The following is a 13871-nucleotide window of genomic DNA, read 5'->3' on the forward strand; positions in this document are numbered from 1 at the left end:
ACTCATGAGACTAGATACTCAGTGTGGGTTTAGAAAACCAGGGCTGTCTCCATCTCCCCACAACACCTCCTCTTGGCTCAGGGTCTGACTTTTGCACACCTCTGCTTTACCCCATAAGTGAAGCAAACATTAGGGGGTTTAAGTAGAGCAGGACCAGAGTCTCCTCTGTATTTCCAGATAAAGCTGAGGACCTGCAAGGTAGACATCATGAGACCAGGACCTGGGCCAATGCCAGAGAAAATATGTGGACAAAAGCAATAATTTGCCAATGTTGGGAGAAGACAGAGGATAAAGAAGAGTCCACGATGCTCTAAAATTGTGAACTTGTGAAAATTAGGTGGGCGGTGGTGTCTTCAATTGAGGAAGGGAGCTGGAGAGGAGGCTGGTTGAGTTTCATTTGCTCCCAGGGTTTCCATAGCAACTACATCTAGTGGGCAGTTGATATCAGGGCCTGGATCCCAGATGGAGCAGGGCAAGAGATGCGGAGTTGGAAAGAACTACATAATAATGATAAAGTCAGGCAAGTGGAAGAGATGACAGAGTAATCTACATTAGAAGGAAAGAATTGGGTCACAGAAATAATACAAATGATCACAGGGTTTAAATTCCCAATGGAGAAAAGGAAGGCAGATCAGATTTCACAGATTTGGAGGATTAGAATCCAGTGTGCAAAAAGCAGAAAAGCGAACGGGAGACAAGGAGGTCGACCAGGAGCCATAGACACTGTGGCAAGAAGCTTAGCAGAGAAAGAGGGAGGATGGAAGGGACACTGCGTCAAAGGAAGGGAATGGTCTCTAGTTTGCTATTTGTTTGTTTGCTCTTAAAGTGGAACAACTTGATCACATCAGTGGCAGCAAATACAAAAGCCACAGGAAAGAGCCTGAGGGAGCAACAGTGAAGAGCTGAAGGAGGAGCAGTGTCTGGAAGGGGAAGAGACTGTGGAAAGGCGAGGATGGGAGGTAAACAGTGAAGTACAGCGTTGGAAGGTGTGGGAGTTGCAGTTTGAAGGCATTCACTCCAACAGTCTCTGTTTCTAAATACACGTTTTTACCTTTGTTCTCTTACCTCAAGACTGCTACTCAAAGCCAGTATTTACTCTCGCTCTGTGCCGCTGGTTTGGGTACCTTCTATATCCAGAGGGAAAGACCCTTTTCATGGTCTCTAAAGAGAGAAAAGGAATGCATAGGCTCTGTCATTCACAGGCCACATGACAATAAGTTAATGAGAAGGATTGTGACAGCATAACCAGAACCCATTCTGCCACGAGAACATGACAACTCCGTCTTCCTTATCAAGCTCTCCTGCACCCTGTTCTGCATGGTGTTACCGCCGAGCCCAGTGCTTATTTCTTGCCACTGCCTGTGATCTGTCTCTGTCACAGGTGTAAGCCCTCAAGGGCATGGACTGTCTATTTTTCTTTCAGTCTCTATGGCTCTGCCCAGTGCTTGTCACACGGATTTGTTGCATTGAACTAAATTGTCATGTTCAAAGCTGTCTCCGAGAGAGCTGCACATCTGTGTCTGTGATGCTCCCAAAGCCCAAGATGTTTTAAGAATTCAGCTCTGGAATTACCTTCTGAGACACATAAAAAGGATCAGTCACATTAATTTATATCCATATATTTCTCGTCCCAAATGGCATTTCCCCAGTGTGGTAGCCAACCTCTGAGATGGCTTCCTGGTTGTTCACACTCTTGGGCATGCCCCTTCCACACTGAACCAGGGGTGGTCTGTGTGATCAGTAAATATGCAGAAATGATGGTCTATCACTCCCAGAATTCGCTCATAAAAGACTTTGCCTGTCATGGGTGCTCTGTTGCTTGCTCACTCCTCTCTCTCTCTCTCTCTCTCTCTCTCTCTCTCTCTCATCATTTTCTTGGGGGAAGCCAGATGTCAAAGTTTGAAGACATTCAGACAGGCCTGTGGAAAGGCCCATATGATGAGAAACTGAAGCCCTTAGTCCAACAGCCCATGATGATCTGAGGCCTGCCAACAAGCATGTGAGTAACCTTGGAAGTGAATCCTTCTGCCCCAGGCAAGCCTTCAGATGACATCACAGCCCAAGTCAACATCTTGTCTGTAACTTTGTTAGAGACTCTGAGCCAGACATGCCCAACTAAGCTGCTTCTGGGTTCCTGACCCTCAAAAACTATGTTAATAAACAATTGTTGCTTTAAAGTTTAGGGTAAGACTGATTTCCAAAAGTCTTTGGGCTATTTCTAAAATTAAATCTAATGCCAAATATTTACCACCACTACAGAGATTCAAGAGAATGAGCCAGAGATTCTGAAGGCAATTCCAAAAGTAGTGTTCAAAAAATGTTCTCAGCAGTTGTCACAGTAGTGGAATAACTGTATATTCTTTCAAAGTGACTATATGGAGAAGGTCTAAACCTTGGGCTTTTTATTTTTTTAATCAAGCCTCAAATTATAAGCATGCCTAATGAGGATCAGACATTGAACTCAATGAAATATTTATATCTGTTTTATTCATTGTGATGGAGAACTCTGGACATAGAGTAAATTTCACAATTACTTTGGAAAACAGGATGAAGGGGAAAAAACAGGCTTTAGAGTGGCAGATCTGTATCAAAGTCCTGTCTGCCACTCACTAACTTTTGGTCAGTCCTAGTCACATGGCTGGAGGATTACCCAATTTAGCCCCAGTCAGTCAGATGAGCATTAGTCCAGATCTTCCCAGCTACACGTTATTGCATACTTGGGTCCCATAACTTAGGCCATGCATCCAGGAGGGTAGCCTTGGGCAAGTTACAGAAACTCAGTTTGCTCATCTGTAAAATGGGAAGGAACATGGTGCTGCCTCACAGGATGGGTGTGTGAGGGTTGAAGGAGAAAATCATGTCTAGCAATTAGTACAGAGTATTTGTGCATACAATTAACACCTTGAGTTATTACTCATTTCTTCTATATAAGCAGGCAATAACCTGGTTTAAAGAGTTATCACAAAGATTAAATAAGAAAACTGATCCGTAATCAGAAGAAAATAAATAATATTAATGTCTGCTTAACACAAAATATAGTTGAGAGTGGAGGGCAAAGAGAAGATCAAAATAATTTGGGTTATTCAGAAAATGCCCAATGTGGGACAGGAAAAAGGTCAATACTGATCTCCTGAGCTAGATTTGATATTTCGATTCCTGATAACATTTAAGTGAATTTCTAATGCCTCAAGTTTGCCTTTTGAATGATTTGCAAAGCATGTTTCTGCAGTGCTCTAATATCTTTTCATTTTCACTTAAAATAGTTTGTATTTCATGGGTTTATCTCCTATGAAATGGCTACCACAGAGTCTGCTTGATAAGACTGAGGTTTACTGATCTCAGGAAGACAGGACCACTTACCATGTGACCGTTCATAAAACTGTTCACGTCTGGGTTTGTCAGGAATGAGATCTGGAACACAATAATAGTATTAAGGCCTTGCCACTTCTGGAACATTGTGTGATTTTATTATTGATGCCCCCGATGTGCCTCTTGAACAAGGAGGAAGTGGGAGATCACCAAAGAGTTTGGCCACCATCAGCACCAATAGGAAAAAGCCTCAGGAACATAAAAATGGCTCCTAAGCCACAGAACACTAACCCATCCTACTTCAAATGAGAGGCCACACAAGAAGGAAAGAAAGGAGAGCCTCCCTCCCCCAACCAAGAGTAGGAAATGATGGTCCATCCCAGTCACGTGGCTGGAGGATTACCCAATTCAGCCCCAGCCAGTTATATGAACTTTAGTCCAGATCCTCCCAGCTACACCTTATTGCGTATGTGGGCCCCATAGCTTAGGTCATGCATCCAGGAGGATTGAGCAAGCTTGTTCAAGTTTACAGACCCTTTCAAGGGGAACACCAACATCTACCCTGACTACTGGACAGAGATGTTGGGGCCATCAGATGAAATCATGCATGGAAAACCTCTGTATAAACACAGAGGGACGCCAAAATGAAAGGTTGTATTGCTATTGCCTAGTGTGAAGAAAGAAACAAAAATAAAAGAAAATGTTTATTTTCTGTAATGACTGTAGTTCTTCAAATGTTATGCATAGATATGTCTAGTTTTAAATGACTCGCTAACAGAAAGCTTCAATATGAAGTTGTTTCAAGAAAAAAACATTTAGAAAAAGAACAGATCTCAACTTACCAACTAGATAACTGTTTCTCCATCTAGAGGATCCCAATATACTCCCAAAAACCATCTACATAAATGTAAACATCAGTATGTATCAGCACATGAAAGAGAGAAAAAGGAAAGACATTGTAAAAAATGCAACTCTTATCTGGAGAACTCTGATTAATTAAATAAGACAATATATTATTTCAAATAACTTTATAGGGTACCAAGCATGTATGTCTAAGAAAGTATGTGGGAAAGTGCAATTTACATGAAACTAAAATTGACTAAAATGCTTCCTATTGAACTCAGAATTACTCCCAAATGTTATGGACCAGAAAGATAGAAGCTTGTTTCATGGACTTGAAAATAGACTGTGTTTAGGTCAATTTCTAGAGGTTTCTCTCTATGAAGATTCCATATGTGTGCAGTTAGGTGCACATAAGTAGCTTTCATGAAGCCACTGAAAGACTATACAAAAATACATGTGGAAAGCCCTACCATGTGGCTCAATAGGTTGACCATCATACTGTGTACCGGAGGTTTGCTGGTTCAATTCCTGGCCAGGGCACAAGCCCAGGTTGTGGGCTTCATCCCTGGTCAAGGTGCATGTGGGAGGCAACTGATTGATGTTTCTCTCCTCTCCCTTTCTAAAAAATTCAATAAAACATATTTTAAAAATAGATGTGTATAGGTGGTGATGGAAAGAGACATGCCTTGGGGTGTTAAACACACAATACAATATAAAGATGATGTATTATAGAATTATATACCTTACACCTATATAATATAATTTTATTAACCAAGGTAATCCCAATACATTCAGTTAAATAAAACCTGCACATGAAAGCTCATAGTATCTTTATTTGTAATATCCAAAAAGTGAACTATTATTCAACAATTTAAGGAATTAAGTATTTGCACATACTACAACAGGTATGAACCTCCAAAACATGAGTCTAAGTGAAAGAAGCCAGTCATAAAAGAACACATATTGTATGATTTCACGCATGTGAAATGCCCAGCATAGGCAAATCTATAGACACAGGAGGGAGATGAGTGGCTGTTTCTAGGAAGGAATGAGGATCAGAATGACTTGCTAATGGTAAGAGGTTTCTTTCTGAGACAGTGGATATGTTCTGGGTTTAGAGAGTGGTGATGATTGTACAATTTGTGAATATACTAAAACCACTGACCTATACACACTGAAAGAGGGAACTGTTCAGTATGTAAATTATATCTCAATAAAGGTGGTATTTTTTAAAAATAGAGACACACAACTAAGCCAGGCCAATGGAAATTTAATGCCAAAAGGTATCTCCCACTGGAGTTTAAGAGAAATACTTTTTTCCCCTCTAAGTTTAAAGGATCTAAACGTGGAATAGCTGGTAGCCTTGCTTCCTACTACATGGAGAAAGGCCATGGCAATGAGAAAGGGAGGGGAGAGGAGAGGCGTGGGAGGGGAAGGGAAAGGGAGAAGAAGAAAATGAATGTGGCACACATTGCATTGAAGGTGCCTAAATTGAGTTGCTCCTGAGGCCAACTCCTCCCTTTCCTTTCTGGGAATGTGGTCATGAAATTGTCTTATTTCAGCTCAGGCTACCTCTAGTTGAGTTTCTATCTCTTGAAATGAAAGACAGTAAATAAATGAAGCGCCTGTCACCTCTCCTCCCCTGAGCTCAGAATTTCTGTTCAGTTATTCTTCCTCAGTTTCTCCCTTTGGGACTATTTTCTCCCTTGGCTGATACCTTAGCCAGACCTCTTCTCTTCCACTCTAAATGAGAAGGATTTGTCTAAAGTCAAGTTCAATCACTCACTTACAGGTGTAACATTGCACTCTTGACGACTGCACCATCACGTGATTGACTGAATTCTATGCACCATGTAGAGACCTACATGCTTCTCCGTTAAAATGAAAAAATAACATAGATTCAAATATCTACTTGATTAAGGAGAGGAGACTTTTAGCAAATTTAGACATTTATTTCCTCAAATGTCTTTATAGCTTTTATGCTTTTAAAAATTATGTAGTGGAAAATCCAAATTTCTTATATTCAAGGCAGTTTCTTACCAGATATTTTCCATTTAATCTAAATCCTTATTTATAATAATTTGAATTTTTTCAGTCTTATTCTCCATGGTTAAATCTTTCTTAAATTATATTCCTTTTCCTGGAAAGTCTTTTGTATTCTACATGTTTGTCAAGTAGTCTTTATTTTCATGACTCAAGTGTCTTTTATTTTTTCTATTTCCTATTTCCAACAATGGTTTATTTGTTCCATGTCTAAATTCATCTAGTCTATCATCTTTCATGTTTGTAGTATCACCATTTATTTCACTGAAAACGGTTAACAATTGTTTTCTAATTTTTTTCTGTGTCGTATAAGAAATCTATTTCAGAGTTTCCAGGAATTACTTTAAACTCCATCTGCTTTCTTCTCTTTCTTTTGAATTGTAGCATTTTTTTTAATTTAAGGAATTCTCTCTTTTTTAAAGAAATTTTTTTAATTGGCTCAGAATTCTTAAAATCTCAATCTCCTAATCTTCCAGGAAAAGCAACCTGAGAGTTTATGTAAAAATCATGTTTGTTTCAGGAGCTAACTTAACTTAATGTCAGCATCTTCTTACAAAATGTGGGACTGGGAGAACAGTGAGTGTCTTCACTCTGCAATTAGAAAGATTTGCGGTGCCAAGTCCATATGGCTCAGTGGTTGAGCATCGACCTATGAACCAGAAGGTCATGGTTCAATTTCCGGTCAGGGCATATGCCTGGGTTGTGGGCTTGATACCCGGTAGGGGGAGTGCAGGAGGCCACCAATCAATGATTCTCATCATTGATGTTTCTATCTCTTTCTCCCTTTCCCTAACTCTCTCTGAAATCAATAAAAAAAAATTTTTTTTTTTAAAAAAGAAGATTTGTGGGTTGCCCAAACAATCAGAATCAACTTCCCAAGTCAGACACGGAAGAGGGAGGGGTTAATTTAGAGGACCATTTATTAAATTAATTTCAATTGTGTCAAAGATCATAGAATGAACTAGAATCCATTTCTCTCAACATTCACTAACTCCCAACCCCAGTCAGCATTCTCGTTCACCTGTCCTGCCTAGCCCCCATCTACTCTTAGCTAGTTCCAATCTACTCTTCATCTATTCTGTCACTGCCCTACTTACAACCCCTCAATAGTCTCATTGCCATTCTGATCAGCCAGGGATGCTCAACATGACAAATGAGGCTTATCTTGAACTGGCTGTGGTCTTGTCCAGTCCTACTCCCACACCTCTCTCTCTGCATTTTGCTCATTCCAGTCATGGATTTCTTTCCATTTTAATCCACCAGCTTCTCTCCTATTTCAGGGAACTCCATCATGATCTCCTTTCACTTGGAATTTCTTTTCTCCCTCCCCTCCACCTCCTGTCCCTTCTGTCCTGATGTCAACCCTCCAGTTCTTAAGTTGAATATCAGATCCCAGGGAAGCTCTTTCTGCCTGGGACACACTAATCTGTCCTCTCTTACGTGCTCCCAAATACTTGCCTGGTCACCCCTGCTTAACAGACATCACCCGGACTCATCTATACACTCCACAAGGGCCAGAACTATGCTTGTCTTGCTCCTCACTATCTCCCTAGCTTTCTCCATAGAAACCACAAAATCAATTCCAACAAAATGCTGGTGAAATGATATTCGTGGCCCCTGTCACTTCTGGGCTAGCTGACCAGTGAGTGTGTGAGTGTGTGAACTGTGAAACATATCTGACTTTCTAGATACTTTAATGAAGTCTAGAAAAGGAGACCCTTGGTATTGTCATAGCACCAAGGGAATAGGACCCTGGAGCAATTGCCCCAGAAATCACCTGGGTATTGATCCTTAAAAGTAGCCAGTGTGAATAAGATCAAGCCACAAGGTTATGCTCAACTAAACACTGTGTGGAAAAGGTCCTAATAACCTGGGCAAAGTTCTACCTGCGCCAGTAACACCACCTCCTATACCAGGAGTTCTCATCACCGCTTTCATTATTTCCTAATCCTAAAATGGACTTCCATAATACTAGACTTATCCAGTGATCACTTTGTGATATAAATGTTTAGTCACTATGTTGTACACCTGGAACTAATACAGTATATGTCAACTGTAATTGAAAAACAAATTTTAAAAACTAAATATAAATATATAAATAAAATGGACTTCCAAACAAAATATTTAAAGCATGGGTATGTTAATAATATGGGAATATTACTTTTTATGTATAATTTTTGAAGTTGAAATTATATAGTCTTTTAATATAATTTTCACTACAAACTTAAATCTTGAAAAATTGAATAAAATATGAGTAGATAAATAAAAATACCAGCTGTACACTGGTAGAAATGTTTTTAAAATACCTGTCAAGAATATTATCCCATTATGAATAAACAGATAATATAACAGTTATGTTTTTATCCCTAGTTACAGTCATATCATATTCCTGACCATTTCTTCCTCAGTTTTAAAAAATTCATTCAACAAGTACTTCAACAACATGGAAATCAACAACATGCAAATCAATTTCAATGTGATTGAAGGAAAGAGTGTGTCCTGCCATTCACTACACACCTGTCATGTACCAGATACGAGACCTGATCTTCCTTGCCCATCCTTCCCTGGTTCGGTCAACAACCTATCAGGTGGTCTTTATTCCTGGCATTTATTCCTTTACTAAGATGAAGAAGCTACAGACCATGAAGGTTAGGTATCCTGACCTAGATTGTAGAGCTGGCAAATAATTTTGACCTCTGGTCCAGCAAAAATGTCCCTCTTTGTTCCACTAAACCATGGGGCCAGTGAGTGCATGCTTAAGTCTAAAATTTTGAAGATTTGCTAATTTCACAAATCTTGGGGAAACAAAAAGATAGACATAGATATAGATGGATAAGTAGATGATAGATAGATAGATAGATAGATAGATAGATAGATAGATAGATGATAGATAGACAGATAGATGCAGACAGACAGAGGATAGGCTGGAGGAAGTAAGAGGATTTGAAAATGAGGTTGTAGGTATAAAAGAAAGAATCCAGCTGAGCAAGCAGAGCTCTGCTTGCCCATACCTGGGTGATGCTCTGACTACACTTTTACAGCAATCTGTCACAGACTCACACAGACCCTACAAGGAGCTGTCCTGATGGACACCAAGGCCCGGTCATACCTCTTCGCTGCTGTCGGACTCGGAGCTGGAGGACCAGTGGCAAAGAACCCACACGTCCTGCACCTGCTCGGCAGACATCTGCACGGTGCTTCTGCAAGAGGCTGCTGGCTGGAAAATACAAAGCAATGAGCTGTACCTCCAGCAGCTCACAGAGGGGTAGACCTGTCCCAGAAATCAGGAGTATTGTAGGGCTGGACTAAATGACGCAGACAGAAAGGAAAAAGTCACAGAGGCATTTCGTTTTTCCAAAATGAAAGTTTCTCAATACCTAAGGAGAAAAATGAAATATTTAAATATCTCTTAGGCATTTGATACATTATGAGTCCCAGGAAAGCAGACGTTCCCGCATGAGCCCTGAGGGGCTGCCCTGAAGCCTTTCCCACTTGAACAAAAAGAAGTGGGAAGAACCCCGAGGTTCTCCTTTGGCTCCAGATTTCATTTGCTCTGACACTTGGGGTTTGGGGTCCTTTGTAAAACAGTCCTGGTGAAAAGTCTCAAAACAAAGGATTCCTTTTCAGAATTTACATCATTATGAAGCAACCCCGACATAAACTGATAGTGTAACAAACGCCCGAGAACACGTACATCGCATCGCAAACGCCTTGGAAAGCAAACATTGGTTTGATGGTGCAGCCCATGGGTGCGAACCAAGTGTGGACCATATTCCAGTCACTGGGGATACAAACCAAACATGCGTGGTCCTAGGTTTATTCCTGACATTTATTCCCAATGGAGCCCAAGCTAGTGGGGGAGACAGATATTACACAACAGTCAACCGCAAAATAATGTGACTCTCACACGTAGTGTTTTAAAATTATTTTAAGTAGAATTTGAAATGTCTCTGGGATTCTTGTTTGGTGTTGGCCTTGTTGTATTCCCTTTGCTTGGAATCATCACTATCCCCATTTTAAAGAGCAGGAAACTGAGGCAACAGGGGCTAAATAATTTGCCAGGATCATTCAGGACCATGTAACCCAGAGCTCAAGTCCTCAACCACTGGGCAACACTGCCCCCACCCGGGGAATACAGCACGGACACACTTGGTGCCTCCCAGTGTGACCGGCCAACAGGCAACAGCCAAGCTCTTACTGTGACATCATGGAAGAAGATGAGGCACTTCTTCGTGTTGGTTTGTTGGATTGGGTGGGGGGGAGGAGGGGGGAAGAGGGTGGCCCTTCCCACCACACTTACCACGTAGTAGCCACTTTGGAAGTCACAGGTGGCGGGGTCTTCGCCAGAATCCCTCCTGCATGTAGTCTCCCGCACGCTGAATTCTATATCCAAGCTCGAGCTGTTCTCACCCAGAATATTGACCTTCACAAAAACAAGGCATCAGTTTGCCACTGATGAGTTTCTGAAATTCACATGGTTAGCACGGTCTCTCCCTGCACAGGGAGAAAACGTTACGGAACCTTCCACCAGTAAAAACAGCTACCAGTCATCTCAGCCACACCTGGTCTCATGCCCTCTTGCTCAGGCCCAGAGGAAAGGTGCTTTACCAAAGGCACACGGTACTTCAGGGAGAAGACGGAACCAGCCTTCGGGGTCCTAACTCCAAGGGAAGCATTGTGTCTAATGACTTACGTGTATAATTGATCCTCCTTATTCACAGGTTCCATACTTGCAAATTTGCCCACTCACTAAAATTTATTTGTAGCTCCAAATTTCGACACTCAGGGTCCTTTGGCAGTCATTCACGGACATATGACATTTTCGTGGAAGGGGCGTGGTGACTGTCGCCTGACCAATGCATTTGAATAATCAGAAAAGGCCAGAGAGAGGCAAGAATAGGCAGCTTCCAGGTAGAACAGCAGCATAGAGGATGCGGTGGGACATCACCTAACTATGAACTCATCAAGGATCACACACACGCGTATGTTAAGTGTGCTGATTTGCAGGTGCATGTGTGCTGGGCTCGGGTCTGTACCAAGATGGTCACATGACGGAATGTGCGCTGGGTAGCTCTGCCTCACACCAGCTCATCTCCCCGGGCCAGACTTCCATGGTGTCCGTAATTGGCTCTCTCAGGACCTATCCTCATGCTCTTATTCATTTAATTAAGTCCTCGCTTTCTTCTGTCATGAGCACAGCTAAATTACAAGGAAATTTAAACTGTTCATCTGCAGGTTGGCAAGAGGACATGGATTTCCCCACACCGCAGCCAACAGAGCCAGTGGGCAAGGAATGAGGTTCTTCATTCTGGCCCAGGTCTCTTCAGAGCGAATTCACCCTTCGGTGTGTCAGCCTATGGCACATGTCTCACACTGACCCCCACCACGACATCCAGGCCATGACAGCTGGTTCCGGGCTGCACACCTAACTAAAGCATAGCCCATCGTCTTCATGACCTATGGCCCAATTAGAAAAGACAACTGGGACAATTCGATTTATTTCCTGGGATGCTGGAAATGGGACACAGAGCCCTTTTCTGAAGAAGAAAGGTCAAGATGACCATGGTGTATTTGGAGACTGGGGCTAAGAAACCATGAGCCACATGCTCTTCACGCTTCAAGAGTGAACAAGCTAAGCGTGAAGGAAAGCGTCACCCAGCCAGGATGGGCGATTCGAGCAGGCAGACGGAGAGAGCATCTCCATTCCCTCCCACGTGGCCTGTAATTCATAGAACCTGTCCCACCTCCCACCTTCACCGAAACCAACTTGAGGGCATTTCTGCCCTTCTCTGCACAGGAACCTTTTAGGCCTGTGGTTCTCAACCTTCCTAATGCCACGACCCTTTAATACAATTCCTCATGTTGTGGTGACCCCCAACCATAAAATTATTTTCGTTGCTACTTCATAACTGTAATGTTGCTACTGTTATGAATCGTAATGTAAATATCTGATATGCAGGATGTATTTAGGCAACCCCTGTGAAAGGGTCGTTCGACCCCCAAAGGGGTCGCGACCCACAGGTTGAGAACCGCTGCTTTAGGCAATCAAATTCCCTGGGGACAGGGAGGGAGAGGCGACTTGCTGCCTACACTCTCATTTCCTTTGAAGGATATATCTGCTTCTCTTTCTTTGCCTGTCACTGACTTAGGCACGGAAAGCCCAAGAAAATTCATCTTTCCCTACTTCCAAAGCTAACAGGAAACAGACTACTACTAAACTGACAAAGGAAGGGCGTTTCTTTACCTCAAAAGCCAGGATTTATTTCCAATAAATATTAGAAGCAGAACTGCTGAACTTGAAAAGGCCTCCTTTCTAATAAATGAGAAGTTCTTAATAAAGGATTTCAAGAGGAGCCATGGGGACACAGACCACAAAGGCAGGATGCTCGGCCGGGACCGTCTGGAGCCGGGCAATGGGGCCAGTGAGACTCGGGAGTCTGTGGCAGAATCGTAATTAAATCCTTTCTCTGCCAAAAAATTGTCTGAAAGGGATGACTAGCTATTATCATTTTAACCTGAAAAGATATAAGAAAAGTGTACCCAATGCACTGACCAAAGGACAAAGGCAGAAAGCAGTAGCAAGAGGCGTGGAGGAGAGGCACTGTGCACTTACTCTTTTTATGGAGCTTCTGAACGCCCGGAACAGATACGGGCTCAGGGACCGAGCGTTCACTTCTGCCACCGAGGCGCCCAGGGCCTGCCGCAGGGAGGCCAGGTCGTAGTCATACACCGGGAAACCTGGGCACGCAAGCACGCGGGACACCGTGAGACCAGGTGCACGGGCCAGGACCCCCCACCCCACCCCCTTCAGACTGAGTAGAGCTAAGTTCCCTACCTGTACAGGACCAGTTGCTCATTCCAAGAACAATCATGACCAATAACGTCTTCAGCACCATCTTCTCTGTGCTGGGAAGAATAATTTTCATTCAGAGCCCCGGAGAGTGTCTCTATGCGTCAGAGGACAGCGCGTCCTCCTGAGAGCGGCCCTTTCTTTATTGGGTGTGACCCAGTTTGCTCCCTCTGACTGGGGCAGTCTGGAGCTTAACCAGAAACAATTGATCCCGGGTGAATATTTACCACTGCTTTTTCCTGTGGAAAGGTGCCAGTTCGAGGCCACTTTGAAGTTGCGACCTCAACCTGGGACTTTAGCCCACGGCAAAGACAGCAAGAGGCTCAGGGACTCATGTGTGCTGTTTTTCTCTATTTTAATTTCATCCACATGCACAGCTTATTTCTCTTTGTTTTCATTCCATTTTTGGAGGGAGGGGGTATATTTTATTTTCTATCAAACTTCATTTCCGATTGTTGTCGGTTTAGTCCCCTCTCATGTCCCTAAAAATCCTGCAGTTGACTGTTTATAAAAGGTGTGTGGTTATTTCAAGGCATTTCTGGGGTTATAGCTGCAAAGAAGATAATTTAATCTACAGGACTTAAATATGCCAAGCAAGGACCAGCCTTCTCTGCCAATGGGCATTTTTGTGCTTCTCCTGGGCAGGAGGGTGTTTGCATAGTGATGATTCTTGTGCACTGCAAACGCCAAGGCCGCTCGTGGACCATGAAAAAGAAGAGACACTTTAGAGCAAATACAGTTTGTGTGACGTGCAGGTCCTCGTGTTCTCATTCTTAGAATTCATGCAGAGAAGCTGTATTGTGCTGGGGCTTAGGGAGACCTGGAC

The 13871-nt window shown here is 42.7% G+C and overlaps 1 protein-coding gene across 1 annotated transcript; it reads right to left on the reverse strand.

Annotated features, from left to right (window-relative positions):
* Positions 1 to 1065: 1065 nt before the first annotated feature.
* On the reverse strand, positions 1066 to 13210 carry SPP2 (secreted phosphoprotein 2, 24kDa). The gene is made up of 7 exons (XM_005871718.2): positions 13031 to 13210; positions 12809 to 12933; positions 10496 to 10618; positions 9305 to 9412; positions 4152 to 4206; positions 3361 to 3411; positions 1066 to 1161 (listed from the first exon to the last, which is right to left on the reverse strand). Exons 1-7 carry the CDS (start codon positions 13119 to 13121, stop codon positions 1076 to 1078), a joined length of 639 nt encoding a protein of 212 aa, XP_005871780.1. The 5' UTR covers positions 13122 to 13210; the 3' UTR covers positions 1066 to 1075.
* Positions 13211 to 13871: the final 661 nt, after the last annotated feature.

Source organism: Myotis brandtii, unplaced genomic scaffold (genome assembly GCF_000412655.1).
Source record: "Myotis brandtii unplaced genomic scaffold, ASM41265v1 scaffold354, whole genome shotgun sequence".
Classification (NCBI taxonomy): domain Eukaryota; kingdom Metazoa; phylum Chordata; class Mammalia; order Chiroptera; family Vespertilionidae; genus Myotis; species Myotis brandtii.